General features: G+C 43.9%; 1 protein-coding gene across 4 annotated transcripts in view; it reads right to left on the reverse strand.

Moving 5' to 3' along the window:
- Window positions 1-18,573, reverse strand: part of TBC1D22B (TBC1 domain family member 22B) — a 66,418-nt gene that overhangs the window by 22,747 nt on the left and 25,098 nt on the right. For all 4 annotated transcript variants that reach the window (XM_070514996.1, XM_014830950.3, XM_014830951.3 and 1 more), the window contains 3 exons: window positions 18,040-18,168; window positions 16,697-16,762; window positions 12,803-12,917 (listed from right to left, as the gene is read on the reverse strand). In XM_070514996.1, the coding sequence (XP_070371097.1) occupies window positions 12,803-12,917; window positions 16,697-16,762; window positions 18,040-18,168 (310 nt within the window). The remainder of the gene's footprint in view (window positions 1-12,802; window positions 12,918-16,696; window positions 16,763-18,039; window positions 18,169-18,573) is intronic.

Here is an 18,573-nt window from a genome sequence, read left to right on the forward strand (position 1 = left end):
GTGCCCGGCACACAGTAGGCACAATATCATTTATTTGAGATGAAACTTATTAGGAATTTGTAATGACATGGGAAAGCGTGTCACAGTGTTAAGGGAAAAGAGCAAGGTACAAAATTATTTATGGTCTACTCTCAACTACTCTTCATACAATATTTATGTGTGTTTATAGAAGCACAAAGGAAAGACAAAATATATCACAAGGTTTACAGTGCTTATTCCCCAGGTGGTAGGGATGAAGGATTTTTATTTTCTTTAAGCTTTACCAGACTTTTAAAAATTTCTACAATAAGCATAATTTTTATAGTCAGGAAAAAAATCTACATTATTTTAGGGAACAAGGGCTACAATTGACTATACCTGCCTTTTATCACCAAAAAAGAATAAAGAAGATTTTTTAAAATACCACCAAGCCTGCAGAAACTAAGATTTTGCATAACATATAAAGGTCCATTTGAGAAATCACATTTAAAAAAAAAAATGCTTCCAAGAAATACCATCTTTCTTTTTTTCCTAACTTAAACATTATTACGTAGTATTTTGGGGGTGGCTATATATAGATACCATTAATTTAATTAACTGATACTGGGCTCTAAGATCCAGCTCAGAAGGCTCCTTTTTCTTTTTGCTGCATATCACATTTCTAAGATCCTTCCATGCTGCTGCACACGCCGCTAGTTCACCGCCCCATGTATGCCTCCACCACCTCATGGACCCGTTCCCCCGGGATGGCCACCCAGGGGCCTCCAACTCCCACCATCACAAACACGGCCCCAAGGAACTAGCCCCTCTGCCCCCATAAGAGAACTGCTCTGGGCCAAAGGTTTAGGCAGACCTAACCCACTGGCACCACCAGGCCACTCCCAGGACCAGACTCCCAGCAGGGCACGAGAGCACTGTTTCCTTTGTAGTGAGTGTGGCTTCTCACAGTAAGTGTCCTAAGCAGTAACTCCCTCTTTACGAGAATAGAGTTGTACAAAAAAAGTGAAACCCACAGGAAAGCTCAAGACAAAAACCACTCCCAATCCTCATACACATTTCCCAAACGCAGATCCAGAGCTCCGTAATAATCTGAAGGGTCTTTTCCAACTTGGGCATTCTACAACTCTAGAACATTGCAGTGGAAATGCACTAGGAAGGGAAACACAGCAGAGTAAGAAGGAGATAGAGCCTGGGTTCCCGAGTGCACAGCTGCCATGTCAGCCCCAGCGGCCTGGGGCTTTTTTGTCAGACAGAATAGCATGCTGTCAAGAGCACAGACTCAGGAGCCAGACTGCGTAACTCAAATCCTGGCTCTGTCACTCACTAGTTATGCAGCTTTGGGCAAATGACTTTACCTTCTGTACCTCAATTCCTCATCGGTTAAGGTGGTATTGTCCTACCAGTGTCATAGGCTTTTGTAAGGATTAAATAAGTTAATATGTGAAAAGTGCTAACAACGGTGCCTGGCATAAAATAAGCATTATGTAAATATTAGCTAGTATTATTGTTATTAAATGAGGAACAAATAAACTTCTATCTTGTTTAAGCCACTGTTATTTTGGATCTCTGTTATCTGCAGCCAAACCAAACCTAATCCCAAAACATACCTTAAAAACAAGCCAATTTTCAAAGCTTTCCATCTCCACCTTTTGGTCTTAAGGAGGAAAATCTAACAACATGAGGTCTTAAGTCGTTAAGATGACACTCATAGTAACTGTACTGATTCCACGCCTTTAGCTGTCAGGGAACAAAGGGACCAACAGACAAGACGCTGACCCTCTTTTGGGGCCTTGAGTCAGGGCTGTTGTTCCCCCAGGTTCTGCCCTTAGGCCTGGCCTGCCCATTAGCCCTCTGCCTTCACAGACAGTGGGACAGTTTGCCAGCATTTCAGAGAGTGGGAGGAGAGTTTAGTTTTAGTGTTCTGCCTGCTGGGAGGATAAAATTCACACATTCACTCAAAAACTGTGAGCTGAGTGCACCAGCAAAAAGCAGTAGAGAAAGGGAGGTCCAAATGCTCTCTGAAGGGCTTCATTCAACATAAACAGTCTGTTCAGAAGGATCATTAAACATCCCACTGGAGAAAATTCAACATATAATGGAAGCTGGAACGGGAAACCATGCCAGCAACACAGTCTCGAATGAGGGCAGCGTCTTTGGTTGTCATTACAGAGCACACAGCAGCCAGGACTCAGCCTGCAGGGGATGAGATTTTAAGTATATTTTATAGTTATTTTAAGAGGCAAAGCATCCAAAAAGAGGAAACCCAAAAGCTCTTTATAAAACTCAAATTGCCCACTCTGGGCTTGACAAGAATTTGCCCCATCTATTAGCTGATAAAAGGTACTTGAGTGGTCGCTCCAGTCCAGTGTTTATTTTTCTAAGAACTCCAGGTCCTAGATCTAAAATCAGCCTCACATACGATCAGCCTTAAAAACTCCCTGACAGCTTTGGGAAGAACTAGCTTTGCTTAAAGTGACAAGAGTAACTTGTCCATTCCCCGCTGTAGGCCCTTCCCAGGAACATCTGTGATCGCTGGGCAATTTCTAGACGTCATGATCTGCCGGGTCACAATGATTCAGCCTGACTGGCAGGCACGAGAGGATTCAGAGCCTCGGGCTGCAGACAGCCTTTCTATTTTCCAAAGCCTCAGCTTCCCTCATTGCTGTCTGTTTTTTAAAACTGGACTCATAGGAATACCTTACATAGTATTTTCTGATCACAAAAGTAAACTGATTAAGAAAAGGGAAAATAAATCTTTTTGGCCATATATCTAAAGAACCTCATGAAACAGGAACTTAACATATTTCATCCAGAAAAACAGGTTTAAGAAAAGTGTCAAAGAATTCATCTGATATGCATACACGTGTATGTAATAATTTTTAAGTGGTTCGAGTGCTGTGGAAACTTGTTGCTGGGTATTATTCATCTGGCATTTTCAGGCAAGTATTTGATGGCAGCAGCCAAGACAATGACACCACGGCAAACCTTCGCATGGAGAGAGAAGGTGGAGGGCCCTCGGCTAACCCTGGGGAAGACAAACGCCCTGGCAGAGAAAGGACAGTGAGGAGAGCTGGTCTCTTCCAGGGAGGGGGGCAGAGGAAAGACTTCCAAGGTTCCTGCAGAGCAGAGACCCACAGGGAGGCAGTTCTGGTTCATGAGGACCGTGTTTCAGGCTGTGTGAGAGGAGACGTGCTGTTTCAAAGAAGCAGAGAAGCAGCTGACCGTGGACCCCTTCCTGACGCTGTGCCAGTCAATCAGGGTAGTGACTAAAAGGTAAATATTAACTCAGGATGGAACACAAACTCTGGCTGTACACTACTCAGTGTGGGGTAGCCTAGGTGTACGTGTCATGATACTCTGCTTAAAATTAATTTTAAAAACCAACATACCACCGAATTATCTCTATTTTCCTTAGGTTCCTATATTAATTTTAATTTTACTTAGCAAACATTATTGCCTGCTGGTTAACTCAGCCTCCTGGCACCAGGAACCCAGATTATATGAGCTCAAACTGAGTATTGAGGTTATGGGGCCCAGGGAACGGCCAGGTCCAGCACACACTTAACCTTTTGGGACCTGCCCAAACACCACCCACAGAGACAGGCAGCACATCACCAGACAGGCAGTAGGCAAACAGGCTCTGGGGAGTCCAGGGCCCCCAGTGCCAATGTCCACTGCCCAGAGGCTCAAACATCTTGAATATGTTGGCTACCTCAATTTCTCCTCTGTTACAATTTCTCACTTATTCTTGGGTCAGATGAGAGGGAGAGCAAGCCAGCAAGCGAGCATGCATGTTCCACCTGGCTCACTTCCAGGGAGAGAGGAGGCCAGGTCTTATAGTCCCAGAGGTGACAAGCCACGACTTGCCCTTGGAGAACTCACCTCCTACATGATAGGAAAAGCAATGCACATCCCACCAAACGCACACACTGCTCTCAAGAGTCTGCTGAAAGCAGCTCAGCTCAGCACTCTGACTGGGCTCTCCCCACACATACATCTGTTGCTGGGAAGAGCCTCAAATATTCCTCAACTGCCTACCACACGGGAGGCTGCTTCATCTACAAAGACGGGGCCAGGAGGCATCTTGAGGAGAGGGTTAGAGTCCTAAATAGGGTGAGTGCTAAAAGATTCAGCATCAGCCCCACTCTCCAATTCCCTCCAAACCAATAGCATTAAAATGGAAAATGGAATATCTTTACTATATAATTCAATTTATATAAAGTTTAGAGATAGGCAAAACTGTTGAGGTGTTAGCAGTCAGTGAAGTAGCTGTCCTTGCAGGGGTGAGGGGGAGGGGCTGGAAGGAACAGGAGGTGATGCCTGCCATGCTGGAAACATTCCCTGTCTTGATATGGGTGCTGGTTATTTGGGGGAATTTACCGAGCTGTACATGCATGATATATGTATCTTTTAAAGTGTATGTTATACTTCAATACAAAATTCACATTTTAAAAAGCCAAACAGGAATGTCCTCTTAAGACAATAATGAAAACAACCATTACTAGGAAAGTTTGTCCAGTTTCATCTTTGGCCCTCACACCTCACCAGTCAGGGAAGAACAGGATGGGCAGGACAGCTACCATGTGCAAAGAGCCGGATATGGGATGGGGAGTGAAGCCTCCTGGAACTGAGCATGGAGCCGGGGGATAATCCATGACAGCCCAGGAGCAAGACATGGCGACAGGGTCCGCGGTACCTGGGAACGTCGGGAGTTATTAACAATAACTCCTTTTCTCTGAAAATCTGAGTGCTGACTATCAAAAACTCACTGCACGGTTTGCCCCCTTGCCTCCTTCAGGACTTTGCTCAAACGTCATCTTCTCAGCATGACCCTGGCTCACTGCCCTGTTTAAAATCTGTTCCATTCCCGCTCTTGCCGCAGGGCACACCTCTGTCCTTTCCTGCTTCGTTTTTCTCCATGGCATTTATCACAATCCAACAAATACCTATTTTTCTCTTTTTTGTCTGTTTCTGCTCATTGGAATTTAAGCTCTATGGAAGGAATTTCTTTTCACATATAATCAGCATACAGTAGACTACACATAAGTACACAGTTCTGTTTTGACACGTATATATCTGTGTAGAAACTGTCCCAGTCGAAACAGAGAATATTTCCATCACCCCAGGAAGTTTCCTCACGCCTCTTCTCAGTCCGTCTCCCACCAGAGCCAACCATTGTTCTGACTTCTATGGTTATAGATTACTTCTGAACTCCCTTTAAATGGAATCATACAGTGTGTACTTTTTTGGCATCTGGTTTCTTTTGTTCAACATACTGGCTTTTGAGATGGTTTCTTTCATGTTGGTGCAATTATCAGTAGTTCACTCTTTTTTTATTGCTGAGTATTCTTCCATTGTATGAATATCCATTTTCCTGTTCATGGATATTTGGGTTGTTTCCAGTTTTTGTCTGTGTGAAGAGAGTTGCTATGAATAGCGTTGTACAGCCCTTTGGGGACTACAGGCTTTCATTTTCCTTGAATAAACATCTAGAAGTAAAGGCAGGGATTTCTGTCTACTTTGTGGTCGTAACCCCAGTGCCTAGAGCAGTGCCTGGCACAGTGTGGGTGCTGAAAAAGCACTTGCTGAGTGAGCAGTGGTACTCCAACTCCATCCCTGAGGAGACAGAACTTCCGGCTAACTCAGCACAGCGTCAGAATGCTGTAACTGACCGCCCTCCAGTGGCCAAGCCCAGCAAAGCTGCACGAATGCCTGATTATCTTGCAAAGTTATCACAAAGTTTTCAGTCTCTCATTCATCTAGACATGGATGGAATGCCTGTTCTGGACACCAAAATGAAGGCATTGGGAATATAAAGATGTTTAATATAGTCTCTGGCCTCAAAGAATCATATCGTCTGGCGGCAGAAGGGAGACACAAACAATAACTGGTGGGATGAAGTGCTACAAAAGAACTGTGCAGGTTATAGGAAGAGTACTATTGGGGTGGCGGGGGCAGGGGAGAAGGCTCAGGGCAGGCTTCCAGGAGGAAGGTGAGACTTAAAGGATTAGCCCAGGGGATAAAGGGATGGTGCAAGACAAGCCTTTAGATTAAAAATGTCAATTTTGGATTCCTGAGTTTAAAGGGTGAGGCAGGGAGCAGTTACACTGGGCCTTGTACAACCAGCTGGAGAACCTGGATACTGCAACCTGTAGGTGAGGGGAGGCCATGCAGGGCTTTAAGCAGAGGAGCTGCGTGGGCAAGTCTGCGTTTAAATAGTGTGGAAGATGGGTTTGAAGGGGATAAAACTGGAGATGGGAAAACACACTTGGCCATTTCAGCAATCCAGGCCTGACCTAGGGCAGTCATAGGAAGAACGGAGAAGGAAGCAGATTCAAGAAATACTTAGGGCATAAAACCATCAGAGCTTTGTAACTGACTAGACAGGGAAAAGCAAGAAAAAAGAAGCATGAATGATTCTTAGCATTTCTAACTTAAGTGACAGGAAAGGCTGCCACCCAAGAGAAAAGAGTGGCTGGGTGTGAGGAGGAGATGAGTCAGTCAAACACTGAGTCTGAGGAGCCTGCAGGTAGCAAAGACTGCTGCTTGTCCACAAATAAAGTTCCCTCCTCCTCCTTGGTGATAGGACCCCCTAAAGGCACTGGCTGCCTGGGATACAGACTGTTTTCCAGCCTCACTTGCAGATAGGAATGGCCGTGAGGCTAAGTTCAGACAAAAGAGATTCAAACCCAAGCAACATGAACTTCATAGTGTCCTTAAACAGTAGGAGAATGCCTTTCTTCCTTTTCTCCTCCATACTGGCTGGAATAGAGATGTGATGGCTGGAGCACAAACAGCTATCTTGGATCACAAGAAGGAAACCACGTGCTGAACATGGCAGAACAACGAGAGAGAGAAGCCTGGCTCCCCGATATCTGGGAGCAGCATACGAGCCCCAGACGACTTACCTCTTGACTTTTAATATGAGAAAAATAAGCTTTTCTATCTCGCTTAAGGTACTACTACTTGGAGTTCCTTGTCACAGGCAGCCAAGCTAATCCTAACTGATCATCTATGACATAGCCAAGCGGAAATGTCATGCAGGAAACTGGACACACGAGTATGGGAAAGACTCCTTCTGGGAGTTCCATTGCTGTCATGCTTCTAAGTAAAATCTGAAATGAAAATCCTGCTGTACTGCTTTACACAGAGGAGAAGAGGGAGAGTCACTTGATGCTTAGTGTTTCATTTTGCAATGAAAGAAATCGCCAGACACCACTCTTTTGAAAACAGGACATGCCATGAGCCCCCTCTTCTACCTGATTTCCTCATACGCATCACTGAAATAGTTGCTATTAAGCAGTTTATTTTGGTGACGATCACACTGTCAATTACATTTGACATTGATATGTTCAGAGCTAGGTCAATAATATTGTCAAAGCCCGAAAGGTCTCGGAGATGAGAGTCTAGAAGTATTCCGCAGTCTCAGGGATCATTGTCCAGAGACTGTATCTCCTCAGGGGCGACCCTCTAGCACCGTCACCCCTGGACTCAGACACAGCTGGCTCATCCGCAGAGGATCCACTCCTATCCTAGCAGCTGCTTTATCTACAGAGCATCCACATCTATACCAGCGGCTGGCTTCAGCAGATAAAGAAGCTGCTTGGGGGCCAGGCTAGCTAGAGACAACTTCTCTAGCAACTCAGAGGGAAGTCACGGGGTCTCCCTGTTTTCAAGTATTTTACAGCAAACACGACACAAAGCATGAAGTCAGCTCAGGTACTGATTTATAAAAGTGACAGAGGACAGACGGGGAGGAGATATGAGAGGGGCCAAACAACATCCCGGTGGCCTGCGGGGCCCACAGCTCTGCTAGGGCAGATCCTCCATGCTACAGTTCAGTGAGACGGGGCGGCGGATAAGGCTGCCTGGTGACACCTGCCCAGGATGACGAGGGCAACTGCCCGGCTTGCTCCATGTGTGAAGGATACCTGAGGCCTCCTGCAGCAGGGAGAGGCATATCAGAGAGGTCAGCATAATGCTTCTTACAGCAGCTGCCTTATTAGGATATGGCACCATTAGAGAAGGGGAAAAGAGAAGCATTATCCCTCAGACAGGAGAATTATTCTTGAAGGCCACAAACAATGCTGTATCTATGTTCAAGAAAGGCTTTGAGGATGGAGAGAAGTGTGTATGCCTTGTTTCTTTGAAACTTAATTTATATCCATCAACTGATGAACAGTTAAATCAAATGTGGTATATCCATACAGTGGAATATTTGGTCATAAAAAGGAATGAAGTACTGATTCATACTATGACACGGATGAACCTCAAAAACATGCCAAGTGAAAGAAGCCAAACACAAAAGACCACCTACTGTAAGATTCTGATTTTATGAAATGTCCAGAAAAAGCAAATCCATAGAGACGGAAGGAAGATTAGCGGTTGCCTAAGGGTAGAGAGGATGGGAGGATTCGGGGTGACGGCTAAGAGGTACACAGTTTGTTTTTGGGGTGATGAAAATATTCTAAAATTGATTGTTGTGATGGTTACAAAACTCTATAAATATATTAAAAACTACTGAATTGTACATTTTAAATGGGTGAATTGTATGGTGTATGAATTACATCTCAATAAAAAACCCTCAGAAAAATAATTTATAAATTTACTACAACACCAATAAAAATTCTAAAGGGTTCCCCATCTCCTGAATTTGGCAAGTTGACTCTAAAGTTCATCTGGAAGAAGAGCCAAGACAATTTTTTAAAAAGGATGATGAAAGAGACTGGCCTTGGAATAATAATAAAACATACTATAAAGTTTGAAAATCCAAGCTGTGTGGTACCTGCATAGAAATGGAGATAAACAGAAAAGAAATAAGTTCCATGTAAATAAAGGAATTTATATTATATTATGAAGAGGGATTTCACATCAGTGAAGTGCTATTGAAACCATAAACTATCCAGTTGGGAATGGTAACTCTAAATCTCAACCCCCACCAGACAGGAAAATAAATTACTAATGGAATTTAAAAAGCTACATGTAAAACCAAAACCACAAGAGCATTAGAAGAAAACATTGGAGAGTGTTTTTATGATATTAGGGTGGGGAAGGAAGGACTTCCTAAGCAAGACACCAAATCCAAAAACTAGAGAGGAGATCTCTCCTTTGTGTCCCCTCCCGCTTTGCAATGACCTGTTTGCTTGTTTGCGAGTCCCCTCCCCACTACACGGAGGCTCCACAAGGGCAGGGCCCAGGTGTGTCGTCTTAGTCACCCTATGCCCTGGCACACAGTAGGAGCTCAATAAATAAATACCTGTTGAAGGGACAGATTTGACTACGTAAAAATGAGCAAGTTCTATATAAGCAGACACAATAAACAAAGTTAAAAAGACAAATAATGGCCTGGCAGAAAAAATATATTAGGTTGAACCATATAAAACTCCCCATTTGGGGGGGGTGTCAAAAATGATTGAATATTAGCAATTTCATGTGGTTCAACCTAATATTTTTAACACATACCAGATGAAGAATGAATACATCTAATTTACAAAAAGCTCTTACAAAACAACACCAAGAATCCAATAGAAGAAATAGGTAAAAGCTGAACAAGGAGATCACAAAAGAAACAAATGCTAAGACACATAAGAAAAGATGAAAAGTCTCACGGAGGAGCAGGTGGAAATAAAAATGGAAACAACACAGGGTTTGTTTGCCAGATTGGTGAAGCACAATTACACTAAGATACCTGGTTTTGCGAAGGATGTGAAGAAAAGTGCACCCCAACATCAGAGGCTGGAGGACACACGGGCGTAAACTTCTCTGGAGTGGAGCTTAGTAGCTTAGGAGTAGCTATTCGGCATGCTCTTAGAACTAGCAATTACACTTCTAGGCACGCTTTCAGAGAAATATGTATTTTAACACAAATGCACAAGAAAATATGTACAAGGATATTCACTGCAATATAACAGCTAAAAACTGTAGACAATTTAAACATCCTTCTATAGAAAAATGGTTAAACTACAGTAAAGCCTTATTATGGAAATAAATGTAATTGCTGAAAATGATGAGACTTGGAAAGCTGGCCACGACATTTGTGAATGGAAACAAGCAAGATACAGAAAGTACGGCTAGTTGGATCTCATTTTTCTGAACACAACCAAGAAAAACAATATATGCAGGTCTATCCACACACAGGAAAAGGTCTAGAAGAATACATACCAAAGGGTCAAGAGTGGTTATCTCGGGGGGCGGGGGTGGGAGAATTACACTTCTATATTGTTTGATGAGCATTTACTCCTACCGCAAATTTTTTTAAAAAGGCAAGGAGCAATAAAAAATGTGCTGCCTGCTTTGGAGCAGAGAATGAAGTAGAGGGAGCCATTAGAGGTCGAAGGACACGGATCTAAGTTGAGATACCACCAAGTCATATAAAGAGCACAGGTATTAAGGTCAAAGGCCTGAGTTTGAGTTTGGAAAACTCATTAAATCTCTGAGCCTTGGATTTCTACCTGTAAAATGGGCTGATACATCTACCTTCAAGAGACACTGGGGCCTACTGAATGAAATCAGGTACATCAAAGTACTCTGCAAATGGTCAAGTGCTTTAAAAATCAGAGTGATATTACTGGTTGGCATGGGAAAGCCCTGGGTTTAAAACTGGAAAAATAAGGCTAGTACTACAAAGTCCTAAGGGAAACAGGGATGGGAAACGATGAATTAAAAGAGACTCAAGAGACATATCAACCAATTAGAATGTGTGGACCCACTTTGGACCCTGACTCAAACAAACTGTTAAATATATTTATGAGAATTAGGAAAATTTTAATACTGTTGTATATTAGACTATATTAAGGAGCTATTATTACTTTTTAGATATAATAATTGCATTATGACTGTACGTTTCTGCAATCATCATCTTCTAGAGATATATATGGAAATACTTACGGATGAAATGATATAATGCTTGATATTGAGATTTGCTTCCAAATAATTCACAAAGATGAGGGGGTGGAGTACAGATGAAACAGGACTAGCTGTTGAAGTTGGGTGATGGGTATATGGGGATTTATGTGATTACTTTTTCTACTTTTAAATATGTTTGAAACTTAACAGAACTAAAGCTTTTGTAAAAAATGAATGGGCCCCACCTTCCCAGGTCTAGCAGAAGGTACCAAAGAACCATTTTAAGTCTGTTGCAGAGGTGACACTGAGTGCAGCCTTGCCAAAAAAGGATTCCTTGCCTAGAAGGGGCACAGAAACCCATGCTTTACTGTGTAAACACTGTGGATCAGCAATGGTTTCACTGTTCAGCATGTGGGGCTGAACCACATACCAAGATTAGAAGCAGTCACATCTATCAAAGAAAGGCACGGTACTTGGAAGTAGTAATGGGAAGGGCGTCTATAGAAAGTAAAGGAAAGTTTGGTACAAAATATAAATGGCAGCTAACAAGATAATTAAATATCCAATTAGAATTGCAGCTGCTGAGGAATATTTTTAACTGGCATAACACTGTTACCGAGATTTCATGCCAGCATTTAGACTTCAAATGTAGATTAATGAATGGACTAATACCTTCCTAGACCTTTAACACTACTTTAGAAAAAAAACTACTGCAAGAAGCAAACCAAGATGAGCTGCACTGCTCTTAATAAAGTTAAACACACAGAATTGACCTATTAATGTGAGGGGAAAATAGAAAGTCCTCCCGCACAAGCTTTATTTACATGCTTTTGGCAGCTAAATTTTAAGTAATCTTGCTTTTGCTTAAGATCCCCTGGTAAAGTGACCTTCCACCCTTACTCCCAGGTCTGTCCTGGTTGCTGACACTTAAGGGAATAAGAGATGGTGTCATTCAGTTGCCTTAACTTTTTGAGACTGCCTCATAAAAGACCAAAACACCATCCCTTTGAACCTCACCAGAAAACCCAAATGGGATGGATCAAGTGAGACACTTCCTATGCTCTCCCCCTCCAAGGAGCTCCTCTCTAGTCCACTTCTCGTTACCCTCCTACCCCCTGCAGCAATGGCTTTCTCCGAACACCACAATAATCCACCACTTCTAGTCTAAAGAAAAGGCTTCAAGTTCTACTCTGCCACAAACAAGGAGGCAGGGAATATCACAACGCATCTGTGAAATGAGAAGATTAGATGGACAGTTTTCTAAGGTCCCCCTCAATGCTCTGAGTCCCACATGAGCTTCTCTTTAACCAACTAAGACAACAAAACCAAAAGGAGAAATAGAAGCTTCTCAACTCCTTTGAAGACTCTACCTAATTTAGGCTGGCTGGAGGAGGAGTCTGGGGCTGTAAGAAAACCTAACTGCCACCCTGACATTTAATCACTCTATCCAAAGTGACAAGAGCCCAGTGGGATAAGAGGTGGAGGAGGACGGGGAGAATATGTCCTAGATGTCTCCTTGGCCATTCTATTACCTCCAACGTGAGCCGCATCCTGGTGCCACAACCTTTCCTCCTCTACATGTCCACATCCTGCTCCTGAGATACAGCATGTGAACTGAAGTGTGAAGGCCTGATGTACAATCTAAAATTCCAGCTTTCACGGATGAGGGCCTGTGTTTGAGACAAGTTCAAAAAGATCCTAACATAACCTCAAATAAACCATCAAACTATCTGTTTATAGCGGAACATAAAGGTATCAATTTTGTCAGTTTTGTGACAAAGCAGGTCCTTTTAGGTGACATCTGCAACCATCTCAAGAGATAAATTCCAAACTGCCAAAATAGGTTAAGCTGTGTATTCTAAAGCCACCATCTCTCCTTTAGGAAGACGTGCCTACTGGCTGCATTCTTGGGAAAAACAAACAGACCGCAGATAAGAAAGAGCAATAGCTTGTCCAACTTGGTGCTCATGCTTCTTACCCACATATTCTGAGAGGAAGACGACAAAGAACGGAGTGACCAGGTCATTAATTCCCTGGACATACCCACTGGCAGGGTGTCGGATGGCCCAAATAAATAGAATTCTTTCGAAGATCTAGGAAAATGAGAAAGAAAGAAGACATGACTGTTAAATCATGGGGACACACTCCCTCCCTCCATTTACCAACCTCACAGCTTATCTCAGCCTTGCTGCAGAATTTTTAGGAAAAATTTTTAAATACTGTGGAACAAAGGAAGCATATAAATATAAAAAGTTTCTAAGATGCTAACCGTTTTTAAGCAGGGGTAGATACGCCTCGCTGTTTATTTATCTTTTCAGTATGTAGTCACCATGATATAAAATCGGGAAAAGGAATGGCTAGTGACACAAATGGCTTAGAGAAACGTTTTCTATGGGTGTCATTAATTCAGGCCACCACACTCTCAGCTGTACATACATTTCTCTATTTCAAGGGGCAAGATATCAGAACATCTAACTTCTAAATTTCTTTCGGTCAATACAGGACTTAGACAGGAAATGCCTTCTCTACCACCCGCTCCTTTCTCCCTGCTGAGAAGAAAGCAGACCTAGACCTAGACTAGTTCTAACCCAGCCTGAGCAGGAACTAGTGACAGGCTGTAAATGCAGGAAGTCACTTCACACATCAGGATGCAACTCAGACATTTGCTGGGAACAGGAAGTCAAATAACCAAATCCTATGGACTCCTAAAGCCGGGAATTTGAGAACAGAGAAATCAGCCAGGGCCTCCACGAGAAGGCCTCTGAGATTAAGTATATTAGCCACAAGAGGCCAGAGGCCAAGATTGGAGAGAAAGAAAAAATCTTTACGGTCCCTTTACAGAGTCCGGCCCTGTCCCATTCAGCTACATGTCCCTCTGCTTTCATTAGGCCCTCTGAGTTTTTCCCTCATCTTCTCTCAACCTGATAATACTCATTCTCTGGCTTCATCCTGGTGACCACAACTCCTTGGCCCGACGCTTTCTTTAGACTGGCTTTGACCAGGCTGCCTCCTGTCTCTGTGAAGCACACCAGAGGGAGGGCAGAGGTGATAGTGACTACATGCGGTGGGATGGGAGAGGAGAGGGCCTCCATAGCGTGTGGACTCTGCAGAGCCCCAACCAGTCGGCTCTGGAGGCAGATTGAAGAGGCCCTCTCAGAGGTCAGTTGCAAGGGTGAAAATACTTCCCAGGGAGAACAGTAAAAAGGAAATGGTTGGGGCCGGCCGCGTGGCCGAGTGGTCTAAGTTTGTGCGCTCCGGTTGGTGGCCCAGGGTTTCGCCAGTGCAGACACGGCACCACTCGTCAGGCCATGCTGAGGCGGCACCCCACATGTCACAACTAGAAGGACCCACAACTAAAAATACACAACTATGTGCCGGGGGACTTTGGGGAGAAAAAGGAAAAATAAAATCTAAAAAAAACAAAACAAAGGAAACGGTTGTATGGTTTTGGCATTGGTTAGCTGGTGTAAGAGAGAAGTGGAGAATCTAGAGACACAATAAAGGATGTTTCCCAGCCCCTGTGTTGAGTCTGCCTTCCAGCTGGCAGAAAGAGCTGAGAAATATTCCCACTGTCAACACTGCTGCCCTTACAGGCAGTGAGAACAAAGGCCCACCTGGAAGGAGCTGGCCCCTCTGCCTCCACTAGACTTGCTCACCTGCAGCCCTCTGGGGCTGAGGGAAAGGTGTGGCGTCCTCATTTGTGTTAGGTCCAACCCTCTATGGGGGCCTTCTTACATTCTAACTCTCTAGTGCCAAATGACCCCCTCCCTCCCTTGAAACTGTAGCTCAAGCCAGACCCACCATGTTCAGGAAGATCTCAAGGGTTCTCTGCCCTCTGTCTCCTCACACCACCTGTGATCTATGTCTGCCTGGACATCTCTGGTAAAAGCTCCTCTAGGTTAGTCCTTCTGAAGGACTTACCAGGGTTTCTGCTCCACACTATCAGTCCCTTGAGAATGCACAAATCCTTGGCAACTGGCTTTAACAATGGCCAAGAGCATGGAAGCCAGCTGTTCAGAATCAGGAGACCTGCGGCAATCCCTCTCTTGAAAGGATAGGATGATGCAGAGTCACGCACACTGTACAGGTGAAGACGCCAAGGGGATGGAAACTGAAGGGGACAAAGCCTGGTTACCAGGGGAGACCACGGACTCTTCACCACAGAAAAAGTCTGGGATAATCTCGCCTTGCAAAGAGAAGAGGATAAGATAACCCCTGAAGGTTTTTCTCACACCTCTTCTGCGAGTGTGGGTAATTCTGACTTACTATAGTCAATGCTCGAGTATCTTCCTAGTTTGCAAAGCAAGTCCTTCAGTATTCAGTGTTACTTAGTTCTCTGCTCCTTGGTTGGCATTTTACTCTATTTAAGACGACTATAGCCTGCTAGATGAGAAGGTGATTCAAGAAAAAATTGGGGAGACTATAGTTTGAGTTTCCCTCTTTGTAGTCAGGTTCTACTACTAGGAGAAGCCTTTAAACAGGCTACTTTCCCTGTCTCCAAGTTTAGAGTAAGCATGCACAGGTAAAAAATAAGTATCTAAACATCTCCAAGTTAAAATGAGGAACAAGTAGGGCTGAGCCATGGGAAACTGAACTGGAGACACAAGGGATCCTGCATGGCTTTTAGCTTACTTTGAGCTGAACCTTATAGGTAAGATAAAGGTGTCACCCTCAAAGTCTTCCTTATGCTGTTGGTAAGTCATGAGGGATCCCACCAGTAGAGATATCTATACTTAAACAGAATTAAGAATATGATCTAAAGTCAAATAGTAATTATTTTGAGCATTTCTACCACCGTGCCTCTCTATTATGAGGCTAAGTGAGAACAACTCAAATAGCACTTACACCCAGAGTCCTAGCTATCATGAAGTTGCAAAGGAAACCTGTAATCTCAAGGAGTTCATAGGTACTGCTTGGGTCAAAAGATAATAGTCCTACCGAGACCTTCCATCTGCTTCACTAACTTATTAGGTCTCAAAGTATCACTACTAACTCAACTTCTGGATATACATACAATATAATTTAAAACAGGGACTTAAACAGATATTTGCCCACCCACATTCATAGCAGTATTATTCACAAACCCTAAAGGTGGAAGCAACCCAAGTGTCCACTGATAGATGAATGGATCAACAATATCTTATATACATATAATGGAATATTATTTGGTCTTTAAGAGGAAGGAGATTCTGGCACATGCTACAACATGGATGAACCTTGAAGATACTAGCTAAGTGAAATAAGCCAGTCACAGAAGGACAAATGTATGATCCTAATTATTTGAGGTACCGAGAAAAGTCAAATCCATAGAGATAGAAAGTGGAATGGTGGTTGCTGGGGAATGGAGAGTTATTGTTTAACGGGTAAGAGCTCCAGTTTAGGAAGATGAAAAAAAGTTTTAGAGATGGACCAGTGGTGATGGCTGTACAACAATGTGAATGTACTTAACACTACTGAACTATACACTTAAAAATGGTTAAAATGGGAAATCTTATGTTATGTATATTTACCACAATGAAAAAAAAATCACTACCCTGGCTTGATAAAGTAGAGCAAACACAGGACTAGAAATTCTAAGACGTGGGTTCTAGTCTTCCTTCTGTCATCAGGTGGCCTCACGGCTCTGGGCAAGTCCCTTAAGCTCTCAAAGCACTACCTGGCCCATAACAAATCTTTGTTATGAGGATCAAATGAGAATGCACGAGAAAGTGCTCGGAAAGGACCAAAGCTCCATATCTGAAAACAAGGTACAATCATGATTAGCTGTAAACCTGCCCATAGTTGGAGGGAGGGCTACAGCACTCTTCCACGCAGAGCAGGTGCCAGACAGGTCGGGTGGAGAAGGGCCGAGAACGCTAAGTACTTCCCTCACCTCCTGAACAAGTGGTTGCTGGAACAATGGAATGAGAGGATTCGTCCTTGGAATGTCAATGTGAATCTGAAAAAGAGAAGCCACATCCAAAAACTCAAATGCTGGTTTGTTCTTTTGAGAAGTTATTTTCTTAAGAACCAGGAATCAAGGGAGTAAGAATAGGAGCACAATTTATCTTTAGAAAGAATTGACACACACACGGAGGCCAGTTAAACCTACCTGTCCATCTGGAATACATTTCCATAACAGCAATGGCTTACTGAACAGTGAGGAACCCTCCTCTCTAAGACACCACTTACATCAAACAGCAATAGGCTTCACAACCTGAGACAATCACCTGCTTTTCCTATTGCTCTAAAGCCTGTTTCACTCTGGGCTGGTATTTATTTAACAGCTAAGATCAAAACGTGTACCCCTTTCAGAATCTTACTCAACAGTTCCCCAGAACTAAAAGAGTTCTGACAGCTGCAAAAACGTGCCCATGCAGGGAACTAGAAAAGGACCTGCTCAGGAAATCGTGACATGTAAGAAGTGGGGAAGAACCGGGGGAGCTGGCCTTAAGTAACTGACACCAAAAGTTCTGACTTCCATCACCAAAGACATCACTATGGTTGGCTTCGGTCTCTGGATTTCCCAACGCCCAGCCTAACAATTCTAAGGACTGTGTCAGCAGCAGAAGAGCTACTTCAGTTCGTGGGGCTCGTTGTTGACAGCTGCCTCCCCTGGTCTCTCCCCCTCTGCAGCCACCAGCCTCCTCTTCTCCCCCTCCACCTTCCCACAGGCTGTGGGGACCACCGTGAGCAATGATGAAACACTCCCTGCCAAGGCTGCTGATGGCTACAGCTCCTGCCGACAGACAGACGTGGGTGCTGAACAGGCCCTGCAGCTGCCAGAAGGACACACTGATGTCACAGTCCAGAGGGACTGGGTGACTCTCGAGTGAACTCATCTTTCATCTGGTGCCCAGAACCCTCCCTACTCGCAGTGTGGTCTGTGGACCAGCAGCGTCCGCATTGCCCGGGAGCTCGTTAGAAGTGAGGTCTCACCCCAGATGTACTGAATTAGAATCTGCATTTTATCAAAATCCTAAGTGATTTGTATGCACATTAAACTTTGAGAAGCACTGCCACTGACCAGTGCCCAAAAAACTCTATCTATTTAAAGTGGCTAAAATCAGAGCTACTGAATTAGAAAGAGAGGAAACACTTCCAGGAATAAATTTAATTCCTATCCAGGACACCATAGCCTGAAGACTTGGAAAACCTCTACCCCGACAGCACTCCCAGAAGACACCCCTTAAGATTATGACTAGTAAGCAAAAAGGCAGCAGGTGATGACCATACCTGTCTGTAGGTATCCTGGTGATGTTCCTCATTTCGAGAGTCATAATACTGTTCAATGAAGCCAAAATATTCCTCCCGCTTCCGCTGCAGGGTCAACTTCCTCCTCTCGGTGTTTGCAGGGAGATAGCCCTGTAGACAAGACTGCTAGTCAGATGGGGACAGACATTGGTTGGATGAATCCTTAATTTTTATTTCAGCCTGAGCAGTGGTGTGGAAACTATCAAAGGAATGGAAGGAAAACTGCCAAGAGGACAAGGGTAAACCCTTTCAGGCTTTGGCCACCCAGTGTTTGTCCTCTCCTCATTCAACGTGAGCCACATGTGGGCAGATGAAGCAAAGCCAACTTCCCCAGGGTTATTTACTCTTGTAGCCCTGTGCTGTGCTCGGAGCTCACACTGCTGGTGAGCACTCCAAGCTCCCAGAGTTGGCACAGCAGAGCAGTGAATGTAGGTCAGTGGAAGGGAACTGGACCCAAGTCAGGACCTCGGGTGGCTGCGTGTGTGCAAGACAATACTTCCAAGGATCGCAGGGAGA

This window comes from Equus asinus, chromosome 8 (assembly GCF_041296235.1).
Source record: "Equus asinus isolate D_3611 breed Donkey chromosome 8, EquAss-T2T_v2, whole genome shotgun sequence".
NCBI classification, from domain to species: domain Eukaryota; kingdom Metazoa; phylum Chordata; class Mammalia; order Perissodactyla; family Equidae; genus Equus; species Equus asinus.